The sequence below is a fragment of the Podarcis bocagei genome (genome assembly GCF_964188305.1).
Source record: "Podarcis bocagei genome assembly, chromosome: 2".
Taxonomy (NCBI): domain Eukaryota; kingdom Metazoa; phylum Chordata; class Lepidosauria; order Squamata; family Lacertidae; genus Podarcis; species Podarcis bocagei.
Genome location: NC_138126.1, coordinates 1,925,833 through 1,941,788, shown reverse-complemented (window position 1 = coordinate 1,941,788; position 15,956 = coordinate 1,925,833). Strand labels below are relative to the sequence as shown.

Sequence of the window (15,956 nt, the reverse complement as noted above, 5' to 3'; positions counted from 1 at the left end):
GTGGTGTTGATGGTCTCCGGCATCCGGGAGCATCCTCGCCGCTTGAGTTCCTTCCGCTTACTTGTCCTCCTCTCCCTCTCCTGTCTTTTCTAACGGCTCTTGTTCTTCCCCCTCCCTCAGCTCTGGCGCATTCCCTGGCAGCCCCGTGACAGACTCCTTACGGGGTCCTCACAGCAGGATCACATTCACCCAGTTCTGTACCAGCTGCACTGGCTCCTGGTGAAGTAAAGTGTCAGGTTTAAGGTGCTGGTTTTAACCTTTAAAGCCGTATACGGCCTAGGAACCGCGTACCTACGGGACCGCCTCTCCTGGTCTGCCCCATGGAGGACCTTACGGCCTTCAAGCAAAAACATCTTCGAGGTCCCAGGCCACAGGGAGGTTAGGCTGGCCTCAACCAGAGCCAGGGCCTTTTCGGCCTTGGCCCCGATCTGGTGGAACACTGTCACAAGAGATTAGGGCCCTGCGGGACTTGACATCTTTCCTCAGGGCCTGAAAGACAGAGCTGTTCCACCAGGCCTTTGGCCAAGGCACAGTCTGACCACCTCTCTCCTTCTGTAATCATCCTAGAATTCTAACCTGGTGGTTGCTATTAATACGATTCTGAATTAATTCTAAGATGTATTTTAATTGACTGTGTGATTTTATGTACACTGTGCTTTTTTTACCTGTTGTTAGCTGCTCCGAGCCCGGCTTTGGCCGGGAAGGGCGGAATACAAATATTATTATTATTATTATTATTATTATTATTATTATTATTATTATCATCATCATCATCTGGGATTCCAACATCCTCACCATGAATCCTGAATGGAGGGATATCAACTGTTTTCTCTGTGAATATTCTTCATTTCGTCAAGCTTTTTTAAGCAATGGCCAGGCTTCTTTGAACTACCCAGGCTTTTTTAAATGTCATCTTCAGATTTTTTAGGGTCACGACTGGACAAACAGGCCAAACTCTATGCCAAAGGATAAGAGGTAAAGGTAGAGGGACCCCTGACCATTAGGTCCAGTCGTGACCGACTCTGGGGTTGTGGCGCTCATCTTGCTTTATTGGCCAAGGGAGCCGCTGTACAGCTTCTGGGTCAAGTGGCCAGCATGACGAAGCTGATTCTGGCGAAGCAAAGCAGCGCATGGAAACGCCAATTACCTTCCCGCCGGAGCGGTACCTATTTATCTACTTGCACTTTTTGTGCTTTCATACTGCTAGGTTGGCAGGAGCAGGGACCGAGCAATGGGAGCTAACCCCGTGGTGGGGATTCGAACCTCCGACATTCTAATCAGCAAGTCCTAGGCTCTGTGGCTTAAGCTACAGCGCCTCTCACACCAAAGGATAAATGGACATAAATCTGATATCAGGAATCACAAGACAGAGAAACCAGTAGGAGAACACTTCAGTCTCCCGGGACATTCTAAACAAGATCTCAAAGTAGCTGTCTTATTACAAAAGAATTTAAGAAATAGACTGGAAAGAGCAGTTGCTGAATTGCAACTTCTTACCAAACGTAAAACCATGGAGAGACCTGGTCTGAATAGAGACATTGGATTCTTATCTCATTATACATGGTATATGTAGTAGATAGGTAGCCGTGTTGGTCTGCCATAGTCAAAATAAAAAAATTCCTTCCAGTAGCACCTTAAAGACCAACTAAGTTAGTTCTTGGTATGAGCTTTCGTGTGCATGCACACTTCTTCAGATACACTCATGGTATATGTAGCTATTTTTAGCCATCTCACCCCTTGCTTTTCCTGGAAGACCAATTGCAGTCGTTAATAGTCATCAACAAATTACCACACCTATCAGCTAATCACCCATTCCCACCATCCTTCTGAGTAATACCCCTCCCCACCCTCTCACTATATATAAGGGTCTGGTGACTTCTGTTTCAGTGTATATGAAAAAGTGTGCATGCACACAAAAGCGCATACCAATAACAAACTTAGTTAGTCTCTAAGGTGCTACTGGAAGGATTTTTTTTAATTCATTAACATCGTTCAATAATCTGGGGAATAATCTTCCTGAGGCTCTAATTAGCTTCTCTCTTCATTGCAGATGATGATGAATTGGAAGGGAAGAACAAAGGGGATCACAACAGAATCCACACAGCGGAGAAGTCAAATAAATATTCAGGGTGGGGAGAGAACATCCGCCAGAGCTCCCAGTGCACCTCCCATCAAGGACACAGCTTCATTCGGAGGCATAGCCTTACTTCACACGAAAGAACTCACAGTGGAGAGAAATTGCATCAGTGCTTGGAATGTAGGAAGAGATTCAGTCGGAAGGATTCTCTCATTTCCCATCGAAGAATTCATACAGGAGAGAAACCCTATCAGTGTTTGCAGTGTGGAAAGTGCTTCAGTCAGAGGAGCAATCTGACAACCCATCAAAGGATTCATACAGGGGAGACACCCTATAAGTGCTTGGAATGTGGAAAGAGATTCAGACAGAGCTCAGAGCTCACTTCCCATCACAGAATTCATACAGGGGAGAAACCCTATCAGTGTTTGGAATGTGGAAAGAGATTCAGTGATAAGAGTTATCTCACTTCCCACGAAAGAATTCATACAGGGGAGAAGCCTTATCAGTGCTTGGAATGTGGAAAGAGCTTCAGTCAGAGGAACAGTCTCACTTCCCATCAAATAAATCATACAGGGGAGAAACCCTATCAGTGCCTGGAATGTGGAAAGAGCTTCAGACGGAGGCACGGTCTCACTTACCATCAAAGAATTCATACAGGGGAGAAACCCTATCAGTGCTTGGAATGCGGAAAGAGCTTCAGTAACCGCCAAATTCTCACTTCCCATCGAAGAATTCATACAGGGGAGAAACCCTATCAGTGCTTGGAATGCGGAAAGAGCTTCAATTGGCGGGCTAGTCTTACTTCCCATCAAAGAATTCATACAGGGGAGAAACCTTTTCAGTGCCATGAATGTGGAAAGAGCTTCATTCATAAGAAAACTCTCACTTCCCATCAAAGAATTCATACAGGTCAGAAACCATATAAATGCTTCCAATGTGGAAAGAGCTTCGTTCACAGCCATGAACTCACCATCCATCAAAGGATTCATACAGGTGAGAAACCCTATCAGTGCCAGGAATGTGGAAAGAGCTTTCGTGAGTCGGGAAAACTTGCTGCTCATCGAAGAATTCATACAGGGGAGAAACCATATCAGTGCTTGGAATGTGGAAAGAGCTTCACCCAAAGGGTCCATCTCCTGACCCATCAAAAAATTCATACAGGTCAGAAACCCTATCAATGCTTGGAATGTGGAAAGAGCTTTCGTGATAGGGATAAAGTCACTTCCCATCAAAGAATTCATACTGGGGAGAAACCCTATCAATGCTTGGAATGTAGAAAGAGCTTCAGTCGGAGGGATAGTCTTACTTCCCATCAAAGAATTCATACAGGGGAGAAACCCTATCAGTGCTTGGAATGTGGAAAGAGATTCAGATGGAAGGTTAGTTTCACCTCCCATCAAAGATTTCATACAGGAGAGAAACCATAAGTGTTAGAGGGGTTTTTTCCTCTGGCGGCAGATGACAGAAGACTGACACCACGAGACCGGTGTAAAACCAAATCAAATAAAGATTTATGACAAAGCAACCAACAACAAAGCTTGTGGGGGTTTTTCCTGCAGGCAAAGTTCAAACTGCAACTTTTCCTTCTTTTATAGTCATGACCAGCTGTAACCAATCTGCTCAAAGCTCACAGAAACAGTTCTTAAAGGTACAAACATCCTTACTGTTTCTTTGAAGAATGACTCCCAACACTAACAGTGCTTGTAATGTTTAAAGAACTAATAATAATAACAGATACAGGTAGGTAGCTGTGTTGGTCTGCCATGATCAAAATAAAATAAATTCTTCCAGTAGATTCCTCTTCGAAGATGGCGCCGAGGCTAGTCACGCTCTCTGGCGCTCATTTTTATTCTTTTTTATTCTTTTAAAACCTTATCTTAATTGCCCTCTGGATGACAACTTCTAACAAACGGAAAACATTTTAAAGACTCTGAGCTTTTTATAACTCTGTTGGCTCTGTGAACTTCAGCTTGTCCCAGCCTGCCTCCAGCTCATCCCAGCCTACTCCCTCCCTCCTTATCAGCTGCCGGGTCAAGGCTGCTAGAGAGGAGAGAACGCTGTTGCCTGAACTGAGAGCAGAGAGAGGAGGTCTAAAGACAGAATTGTGAACTGCTTACCTGACCAACGGTGCTTGGAGAAAGAGCGTAAGGAGAGATACGACTGTGAGCCCTGCTTTGAGACTGGCCCGTAGACACCAGCTCTGTTGAACACAGTGAAAGATAAAGCTTGGAGATTCGGGGGTTAACTGAACTGACTGACCCCCGCCCAACTGGGGAGCTGTGTGAACTAGCTGGGGTCAACATTCCCTCTTCGCAGCTGAAGAGGAGGTGTAGTAGCTGGTTGCAGCTTTTGTGAAGCAGCGCTGGTCGCATGTTTGAGGTGAAAACTATGGGCTTAAGATAATTGTCAAGATCTAAAAGCAGAGAACTCAAATTAGAGAAATATATTGAGGCTGTTGATGAGCACATCGGGAGGCTGCTGCAGAGAGCAGGTGGGAATAGATTGATACCTCCACTTGCCCCCCAATTTAAGGCAGTCGCACCCGGGGTAAACTGCCCTCTCTCTATATCATGACAACTTCTACCATGGTTTTCACTAGAAGAACATATAAGGAGTTGGGTATATTGCCTGACCCGGCAATCAGCCCCTCGGGCCCTGGTAAAAGACAAAGCAAAATCACAAATTACTTTCCCAAGATGGAGGAGGACATGAGTCCACAAAAAGAGTTAATTCTTGATGAAGTAATACCCCCCTCTCTTACTGTTCTTGATTGGACGTCTAATTTTAAAGAGATATATCAAGATACTGGAAATATTAACTCCCAATGCAGCCTAGCGCAAGAACTAGCTTTAGCCGAGGAACTTCAGGAGGGAAATACCTCTATTTCTAAGGAACAGCTGCCCACGGAAGAAAATACATCAACCCATCAAAACCAGATACCTATTTCAAAATTCTCTCAAACAGAATTGAGCGACGGCCGCCCTTTGGATTATTTCCTAGCAATAAGTACTGATCTTGCCAACATAAAAAATTATCTAACAATAACAAATGGGCTACTGCTGACATTAGTAGAAAATTTCACACCTCAATCAAAAGAGACAAAATTAAATGATATGTCACAAGAACATAAAACAGTTGAGCTAGTGGGGACGAACAAACCAGTAATAAAGGAGAATCTGCAAAGACATAACTCAAGGGTAAAAGTGAAGAAAGTGAAGAAAAGTAAAAATATCAAAACAACAAGGAAAGCCAAGTACACCTGCAGTAATCAAAACATCCATTGGCAGAAATTGTTTAAACTCCTTCCCTCGGCCCCAAATAACTCGACCACTCGGAGCAGCAAAAAGAAGGGTAAAAAGAGAGAAACAAAGATAGTTGTACAGCAACCGGCTAAGGAGGACTCGTCAAGGCTGACTCCAGTAGCAAGTGAGAAGGCAGAAGTAACAACTCAGTCCCTGGATAACCAACTTTTTAATAAACCTGATGCTGCGGAAGTAGAGGCCTCTACCTATGAAGGCAATAAAACACTTCGCAAATCGAACAGCGGGGAAGAGGAAGCGTTTAGTAGAGATGATACCCCGCTTCAGACCTGGCAAGCCTCCAGTCAGGAAAGAGATTGGAATTTGATCCTAAATCCCCAAAAACTGGTATTCACGAACTTCCCGAAGCCTAAGGGCTTCCTTACAGGGAAACAGCGAATAATGAACTTTGTATCTAGTCTAAATGACATACTGCCAGGAATGGTTAATGCTAATGATATCACCTCAGTGGAATATTTACATTATGATGGTCACTAAGTGAGAGCACTGACCACTTTTAGGGATCAGAACCTGGCCAAGTTCATTTTTAGGTCAAGACCTGCCTTTTTAAAAGCACGGACAACAATACTTAGGCTCTTTGAAAATAAGGCTCCTTTGAGCCCCCTTTTGAAAACTAAGCAGGCAAATCTCAGAAAGGGGAAACAACCCTCAAAATTCTGGCCTGACAAACAGAACCCGCATTGCCCTGCAAACAAAGGTGAGGACTTCTTTACTATGGAAGAAAATATCCTAATTGACCAATTCTGGACGTTCCCACCATTAATACAAACTGATGTCTTGGGAAGACTAGACAAGCTAAGAGACAAGCTGACCGAGAGAGCTTCAGGCAACGAGGTTATTACGGGGGACCAAAAAAAGTCCACAACACGTAACCTTCAGATTAAAGCGGAAATTAACTTTCCACCAAGAGAGAAAGTGCCACCCTTCAAGGGGAGCACTCCATCACCCCCCCCGAAGGAGAAATATCCTTAAGGTGACCCCACCAGACGTATGGGACAAAATGAGATACCTAGACGAAACAGAATTGGGCCAAAATCAGGCCGCAACAGAGTATCCACAGAAGGAATTTATGCATAATAAAGATCCGGTGTTCACAAACGTGAGCACTTTGCATCCACCTATTGAAATCATAGAACGGCTGGATAGCCCGCCTTACAAAGACGATAGGCGACCGACACATAAAGCGACAAACCCTAAAAGTACATTAGCTAATAATTGACAAAGACTCGATTGTGATAAAGCCAATCTTAAATTTTTATCATGGAACATTGCTGGTTGGCTTAATAAGGCGACTGACCAATCATTTGTCAACTTTATTCAAGAGCATGATATAGTCTTCCTGCAAGAGACATGGCTAACAGGGAATTTAGAGGTAAATGGTTTTGCCTCATTTTCGCTCGCAGGTTCACCAAGCAACAAAGGGGGACGAGCTAAGGGTGGGCTAGGCATTCTAATATCCACAAGGCTGAGAGCATCTTTCGTCGAGCTGGAGCTGCTGAGCAGTGTGGCCATGGCATTATTAATGAAATGCAGGTATTGCACACTTCTTTTGATTAATATATATGCCCCTCCCCAAAGAGGCAAGCAGCCTATTAAAAATCTCTGGCATAGGATAGAATCATGTCGATGAGCTAATGAATCAAACTCCTGCAGCGGCAGTGCTGCTGGCTGGGGATTTAAATGCCAGAATTGGCCAATCAGACGAAGCGTTATATGCCCATTTTCATGACGTACCTCCCATTTCTGAAGAAGCCCATTCTATTCCCCCAAGGCTCTCAAAAGACAAGGGCTGCAACTACGCAGGCTTATGTCTTCTACGTTTTTCCAACAATCTGGATCTGACTGTATTAAATGGTCGTGTTGACAGAGAACCCAGTGGGGAATTTACATTTATATCCAACATGGGAGCCTCCACTATTGATTATGTCCTGGTGTCATCTAACCTTCTGAGCAGAGCACGGGAATGTAAAGTGGTGGAGAGGGTTGACAGCGACCATCTGTTTAATACTGGATGTAAGAAAAGATTTATTATGCTCTGATAAACTTGTAGCCCCATGTTTCGAAAACATGGAGCTAAGATACTCACGCATTAAATGGTCCAGCAAATTGAGTGATGAAATATCGGAAAGACTTCACTCAGATACTTTTCTTGCTAGAAAGGAGAACCTTGTCAATTCCCCAACTCCTGAGGCTAGATTAGACATGTTCCGGGAACTGATTTCGTCGCTACAACCTTATCTGACCAACAAAAAAACACCATGGCAATCTCTACACTTTCATAAATCCAAACCTTGGTTTGACCAAGAATGCATGGCTATGAAATGCCTCCTGCTGGATAAGTACAGGAACTATAGGTTAGCGAACTTACCGGTACCTTCGCTTCCATTAGACTGGTTTGAGTTAAAACGCAGCTATAAAGCTTTGATTAACAAGAAAAAGCTCCAGGCGCAAAGGGAGGAATGGCAGTGCCTAGTGGAGGCCTCCCAAAGGAAAGATTCTGCCACGTTTTGGAAAACAATTGCAAAAAGCTGGAGAGACTCCCCGATTGAGGTTGAATACTCTATACCCGCTGGAGCATGGGAGGCCTATTTCCTTTCACTATATTCACCAAATCAACTGGCCCCAGTTCTGCTTCCTGCTTCAAGCGAAATTGGCAAGGAATGCCCCCCTGTAACCATAGAAGAAATTACTGGCCTTATTCAATCTCTTAAATCAGGGAAAGCCCCGGGTGCTGACAATATCCCACCAGAAATTCTTAAGGCAAACGTTGAATGGTGGGCCCCTGTGCTAGCCGCCTTGTTCACTAGTATAAATCAAGCGGCTATTATCCCTGAGGATTGGGGTTTAGCTATTATCATTCCAATATTCAAGAAAGGAAGCAGAACTGAGCCAGCTAACTATAGACCAATCAGCCTATTAAGTATCATTAGTAAACTGTACGCTGCTCATTTATGTGATAAATTAGTGGAGTGGATGGAAAGAGAGCATATTTTATCAGAAGCTCAAGCTGGTTTTAGAGCAAAGCGTTCAACTATAGACCAGGCCCTTACCCTTCAACACCTGGCAGACAAATACTCTAGAAAAGGGGGGTCTTTATATGCAGCATTTGTGGATTTTAAATCAGCTTTTGATTTAATACCAAGGGATAGACTCTGGGAAAAGCTTGGCGCTACAAACATAGATAAACGCTTATTACGCCTTATCCGTGGACTATACGAAAACACCAGGGTGAGGGTAAGATGCGATCGGTCAGGCCATCTAACCAAAGAGATTCAAACGCTTCATGGGGTTAAACAAGGATGTGTCCTCGCGCCAACGCTATTTAATTTTTATATCAACTCTCTAGCAGTAAATATGGCGAAAGAAAATGCCCACCCTCCCAAACTGGCAGGTATACCCCTCCCAGTGCTTCTGTATGCGGACGATGCAGTCCTACTTTCCTTTTCCTGCGTTGGCTTGAGGAAGCTTTTGAGATCACTTGCTGACTACTGTCAAGCGGAAGAACTAGCAATAAATTACAGCAAATCCAAAATTATGGTGTTTTCAAAAAAAAGAAGGAAACACAAATGGAGAATTAACGGTCAACCTATTGACCAGGTAGCAACTTTCAAATACCTGGGAATAACTTTTCAGGAAAGGGTCTCGTGGCACCAACAGATGAAAAACGCCATTGCCAATGCAGGAAGGGCCAATAAAGCCCTTACAAGATTTTTCCACGGGAAAGGGGGTAAATACGTTCCGGCGGCCTCCCAGGTTTTTGCTGCAAAAATACTCCCACAACTTACTTATGGATCCCAGGTTTGCAGTTTTTAATTTTTTGTGCCTATAGAGGCATTTCAAACAAAATTCTATCGGTGTTTATTGGGGATCCCCCCCGTGTATCTAATATAGCTGTCCGCTTAGAAGTTGGACAACCACCCGTTAATGTGCGGCTGTGGATTCTAAAGATACACTACTGGTTAAAACTTATTTTTTTACCGGTCGGTTTGGCTCCTTTAACACTCTTAGACACCTTTCACTCCACCTGGAAAGCTTCCCTGTTTGAAAAGATAAGAAGCTTGGGATTCTCCCCGCAGATCTTGATAGCGGCAGGATATGAGAGAGCCAGAAGTCAAGTGCTCCAACGCATTAGGGACATAGAGCTGCAATGTCATATGGGCAAAATGGATAAACATGCCATAATTAGAGACTTTGGGAGAGGGTTCTCACCCGCAAATTATTTGGCTGATCTACAAATACCTAAGTACAGACATTCCTTTACCCTGGCCAGATTTAACGTTCTGCCCTCTGCCCTGCTGCTAGGCAGATATGAGGGCAAACCATATGAGTCACGTGTTTGTCCATGTGGCTCATCGGAAGTGGAAACAAGTCTGCATGTATTACTGCACTGTAGATACTACGAGGATCTACGCCTGACCTTTATTGCCCCAGTTTTACAAAAGCGTAAAAATGAACCAGAACTCCAACGTCTGAGAGCCTTGATAGAAGATAAGGTTCCTGAAATTACGACCAATGTGGCCAAATTTTGTGTAGCCGCTATTAGGCGCAGGAAACAAGAGCTTTCCAATGTCAATATGCAGGCGAAGGCAAATACTTAATTTTATGTATGTTGTCTAATCTTAAATTGCTGTTATGGCCTAATTTGTATTGAAATTGTTCTTTGTTTTTTCCGGTGTTATGCTTCGTTGACTAGCTGTACGAGTTAATCTGGTCTGTGACCGTTTAATAATTTTTTTTATTTTTTATTCTTCCAGTAGCACCTTAAAGGCCAACTAAGTTTGTTATTGGTATGAGCTTTCGTGTGCATGTACGCTACTACAGATACCAGGCATGAATAAAATTAGTTGGTCCTTAAGGTGCTACTGAAAGATTTTTTTAAAAAAATAATAATTTATTACTTGTACGCTGCCCATCTGGCTGGTGTCCCACAGCCACACTGGGCAGCTCCCGACAGAATATTGAAAACATGATAAAACATCAAGCAGAGTTGTTGCTTAGTCGCGTCTGACTCTTCGTGACCCCTGGACCAGAGCACGCCAGGCATTCCTGTCTTCCACTGCCTCCCGCCATTTTGTCAAACTCATGTTCCTAGCTTCGAGAACACTGTCCAACCATCTCGTCCTCTGCCGTCCCCTTCTCCTTGTGCCCTCCATCTTTCCCAACATCAGGGTCTTTTCCAGGGAGTCTTCTCTTCTCCTGAGGTGGCCAAAGAATTGGAGCCTCAGCTTCAGGATCTGTCCTTCCAGTCAGCACTCAGGGCTGATTTCCTTCAGAATGGATGTTTGATCTTCATGCAGTCCATGGGACTCTCAAGAGTCTCCTCCAGCACCAGAATTCAAAAGCATCCATTCTTAGGCGATCAGGCTTCTTGATGGCCCAGCTCTCACTTCCATACATAAAACCATAGTTTTAACTATACGGACCTTTGTCAGCAAGGTGATGTCCCTGCTTTTTAAGATGCTGTCTAGGTGTCACGGTCCAGTCTACGGGCAATTGAAGTCCCGGCTGAGGACGTCGAGACTGGGGGTAAGATGGCAGGGTGGAAGCAGGAACGAGAGTCTAGAAGTCAGGGGTCCAAGGGTCAGGAAGCAGGGAGTCATGAAGTCGAGGGTCCGAGGGTCAAGAAGCAAGGAATCTTGAAGTCAAGGGGCCAAGGGTCGGGAAGCAAGAAGCCAAACGCAGCAAGGCAGGAAACGTGTTGCTGTGGCAAAGAGCCGAAGGGAAATGCTGACCTTATATCCCTTCCTGGCTCTTGCCACCAGGTGCTGTGAGTTACCAATCGGCGTCACTTGTGCGGCTGCGCCTTGCCTCTTCAGAACAAACTTAGGAAGGCCCCAGTCCTGCAAAGTCGTTCTGGTCACGGGGCCTGGCTCCTGCACGCACTCCTGACACTAGGTTTGTCATTGCTTTTCTCCCAAGAAGCAGGTGTCATTTAATTTCGTGACTGCCGTCACCATCTGCAGTGATCATGGAACCCAAGGAAGTAAAATCTCTCACTGCCTCCATTTCTTCCCCTTCTATTTGCCAGTAGGTGATCGGCCCAGTGGCCATGATCTTCATTTTGTTGTTGTTGAGCTTCAGACCATATTTTGCACCCTCCTCTTTCTGCCATCAAGGTTGTGTCATCTGCATATCTGAGGTTGTTGATAGTTCTTCCGGCAATCTTAATTCCGGCTTGGGATTGATCCACTCCAGCCTTTCGCATGATGAATTCTGCATATAAATGAAATAAGCAGGGAGATAATATACAGCCTTGTTGTACTCCTTTCTCAATTTTGAACCAATCAGTTGTTTTATATCCAGTTCTAACTGTAGCTTCTTTTCCCTCATAGAGATTTTTCAGGAGACAGATGAGGTGATCAGGCACTCCCATTTCTTTAAGAACTTGCCATAGTTTGCTGTGGTCAACACAGTCAAATCCTTTTGCTTAGTCAATGAAGCAGAAGTCGATGTTTTTCTGGAACTCTAGCTTTCTCCATAATCCAGTGCATGTTTGCAATTTGGTCTCTGGTTCCTCTGCCCCTTCAAAATCCAGCTTTCACTTCTGGGAGTTCTCGGTCCCCATACTGCTTAAGCCTGCCTTGTAGAATTTGAAGCATAACCTTGCTAGCATGTGAAATGAGCGCAATTGTGCGGTAGTTGGAGCATTCTTTGGCACATCCCTTCTTTGGAATTGGGATGTAGACTGACATTCTCCAATCCTCTGGCCACTGCTGAGTTTTCTACACTTGCTGGCATATTGAGTGTAGCACCTTAACACTATAATATTTTAAAGTTTTAAATAGTTCAGCGGGAATATCATCACCTCCACTGACCTTGTTATTAGTAGTGCTTTCTAAGGCCCATTTGACTTCACTCTCCAGGATGTCTGGCTCAAGGTCAGCAACCACACTACCTGGGGTGTACGATCCATATCTTTCTGGAGCAATTCCTCTGTGTATTCTTGCCACCTCTTCTTGGTGTCTTCTGCTTCTGTTAGGTCCTTACCACTTTGGTCCTTTATTTCCCCCATTTCCCTAACTCAGGGGATGGGACTTCTTCCTCCCAGTTCCCTCCACGTAAACTTAGGGAATGGGATCTGTTCCTGCTCAGTGTCTGTCCCAGAGATTAAACGGAGCCAAGAACACTCAGAAGCAGTCATAAATCAAAGCTTCTCTGTTCAAGCTACTTGGCAGCTGCACAAACGTTCCAGGCAGCCTACTTTCACTTTTAGGCAGCCGCTGTACTCACAGTCTATCTGCTTTTTCTCTTCCGTCTCTGAAGAGGCTTGCTTCACGGTGCCGGTTCCAAGAAACTCCAACCCGGACAAAAACAGCCCCCAGTCTTTCCTCTACTGACCCTGGGTCTGTGGCCCTGATCCCTGGGCCCATAACCAATGTTAGGCTCATCCTACACGAGTAGGACCTTGATAAAGATACATGCCTGCCTGGCATGCTGTCTCCCTCCTGGTTGATCGGGAGCTACAAAAGCTTTCTTCAGCCTGAACATCACAGCAACTGATGCCAAGAAGCATCAGGACACTTACGGAACAGCAGAGCCCAAGTGGCTCAGTGGTTTAGACCACAGGGCCACCCGCGTCCCTACAAGAGTTGCAAGTACCCTGGGGTCATCCAGTCCAACCCTCTGCAACACAGGAATCTCACTTCAAGCATCCCTGAGAGATGGCCATCCAACCTCTTCTCAAAAACCGCCATTGAAGGAGAGACCACAAACTCCAGAAGGAACCAGTATTTTCCAGTTTCTGCCCTCAACGACTTTAGCCTTGACCATCTGCCCCACTGCCATAAGCATCTTTAGCTCCCTAGTTTCTGTGGCAACACTTTGGCCCAAGTTTCCATCATAACATGCATACGTTGGAGAAAATAACAATTTCATAAAACTGCATTTGGATTATTCTGTTTTCTTTTTAGCCTATTGCCTTGCTAAACTGAAAAAGCCTGTGCCTGCCTACTTTTTACGTTAGAAGAAGAAGAAGAAGAAGAGTTTGGATTTGATATCCCGCCTTTCACTCCCTTTAAGGAGTCTCAAAGCGGCTAACATTCTCCTTTCCCTTCCTCCCCCACAACAAACACTCTGTGAGGTGAGTGGGGCTGAGAGACTTCAGAGAAGTGTGACTGGCCCAAGGTCACCCAGCAGCTGCATGTGGAGGAGCGGAGACTCGAACCCGGTTCTCCAGATTACGAGACTACCGCTCTTAACCACTACACCACACTGGCTCTCTACAGAACCAGCTGCTTTTAGGTCCTGTACATAGCAAATGTCAGTTCTGGAATTCTGAAAAGAATAAAGTGTTGGACTCTATGGGGACTGTTGAATGTTATATGTAATCACATGATATATTATGAGGAGGGTTGATCTGAAGAGCCAAATGATTATTGTGACATTGGGTTGCAACTATTAAGATTGCTGTGATTCTGTGATTGGTTAATAGGAATGACATGTGCAATTTGTAAGTGTATTTTTTAAAAAAACATTGTTTTGGATGTGGTTCTTTGCATGAACATTTGTTTTTCAATAAAGGCCTATCTTTCCACCTGGAGATTGCATCCTTTTCTTTTGGGTTTTTATGCGTGGGTGTTACGGAAGGGGGGGGGCATGTCTTCTTCACTACAATATATTTGCTCAATTTCTCTAGGACTCCATCACCCCTCCCCTGTCCTCCATAATCTCTCAAGTAATCCTGTCAAAATCACTCTGCCAAACCTTTCCTCGGGCAATGCCAGGTGACAGACTATGCGTACATGGACCATTGTCTTCTCAGGATGTGCTTATCTGCGCATATCTCCAGCTCTGCATATTCCCCCCTCCCTCCTCCATATGTTAATCCAGTGTAACCCAACCTCTCCTTAATGTATTCATGATGTAATCTGTGTAACCCAACCTTTCCTTAATGTATTCGTGATGTAACTGGGATGTATTTTGCACTGTATTCTGGGACATGGAGGGAAATTTCAAAAGTTCATGTCACCCCTTTCTCTCTGTTCAATCTCGCCTTGAACCTGTTGCACAATAAACTTGGACCTTCTGCAGTTTGCTCCTGCGTCCGGCTGAGCTCATTTTCTTCCGCAGGGACCCACGGACTTAGTCCGATGAGCTGGGTGGCAGAGTAACCCCGCACCCAGATTTTTCCGTAACAGTGGGTAATCTCTTTTTGAATTTCTCCTACATATATATTTGAAATGACTGGATTTTAAAAATAAACAAATCTGAATGTGATTTATAATGAGACTGAAACACTAACATTATTGCTAGAAACAACTCTTGAAAACAATCAAAAAATGAATCAGAAATAATTTTTAAAACAGAATTTTTTCTTACCCTGAAGTTCAGTTTACAGAGACAGGCCCATAAGTTCCTCCCCATGTCAATCATAAACCAACAGCCGCCTCCACTGGAGGCAACAAATGCTGCAATGCACTGAAGCGGAGGAAGATAGAGGAGGGTGGAATGTCGCCCCCCCCCCCCCATCTGTAAACTGAAATTCATGGTAAGAAAAACTTTTGTTTAAATAACTAGCTCATTAGCTAAAGTGGTGCTTCAGGTTAAGAACAGTTTCAGAATGAATTAAGTTCTTAACCCGATGTACCACTGTAAAGAGATGAAGGATAAAGAGATGAGCCCTTTCATAAATTTGGTTTTGGCAACTGCAAAACAACATACAAGATCCTGGTTTTCCCCTGAGATATGACACTTGAAAATCGGTTGTATTATATTTAGAAATGATTTTGGCCACGTAGTAAACAACAGTATTTTTCTTTTCAAATTTAATGTGTAGGAAATCTCCATCATTTATATAGAAATGGGGTCAAATGGTTCTGAGAGCCCAGTATAAACTGGTTTTCTGACAGGAAAGGCAGGGAAGGGATGGAGTTGGGGGGGGGGGAAGAGTCCCAGAGTGGGGGGGGGGCTGCCCCGTGAGCAGCATGTGCCCCTCTCCCTCCCTCCCTCCCTCCCCAATAGTGGGCTTCGCCTTTCCTGCCTGTGGTGCTTTTACGGGGGGGGGGGGCTTCCACACCTCCCCCCCCCCCAGGATGGCGTGTCTGTTTCATTCCTCGCGTGGGACACTTCCTCCTCTGTCTCTCTTCCTGGGCTGCAGAAGCAGGAAAGTCCGCTTGGCGGGGGGGGGGGGAGGGAGATTATTTCCGGAGGGGGAGGGATCTCCTGGCTGGGAAGCCCCCCCCCATTCTTCCCCCCCCCCACTCGCTGATCGGGAGGGTGTTTTGTTTTTTTGAGGGGTGTCTTGATGGAGCCATTTCTTAGCCTCTTCTCCCTCCCAGCCTTTCCTTGGGATTCAGGAGCCTCTATGTTGGAGGAGGGGGAGAGCCAAGGTAACCCCCCCCCCATGGCCACCCCCGTCTTTGGCACACAGGGGGGAGGGGGCAGTTCCGTGAGCGCAGGCGCAGAAGTAGGAAAACAGCAGGTAGGGGGAGGGAGGGGTGCCCTCGGCTTTGCAAGGGTTAAAAGGAGCAAAGCTGGATTCCTATAGAGGGCGGGAAGTGAAGCGGGAGGGGGGGTCAAGGTCCTCCATGCCAAAATCCTTCCCTCCCACCTCCCTTCCT

The 15,956-nt window shown here is 45.1% G+C and overlaps 1 protein-coding gene across 1 annotated transcript in view; it reads left to right on the top strand.

Annotated features, from left to right (window-relative positions):
* LOC308580498 (uncharacterized protein) overlaps positions 1-3,865 on the top strand; it is a 332,166-nt gene extending 328,301 nt beyond the window's left edge. The window contains exon 3 of the mRNA XM_081182217.1: positions 2,051-3,865. Within this exon, the coding sequence (XP_081038343.1) occupies positions 2,051-3,504 (1,454 nt within the window). The 3' untranslated portion in view covers positions 3,505-3,865. The remainder of the gene's footprint in view (positions 1-2,050) is intronic.
* Positions 3,866-15,956: the final 12,091 nt, after the last annotated feature.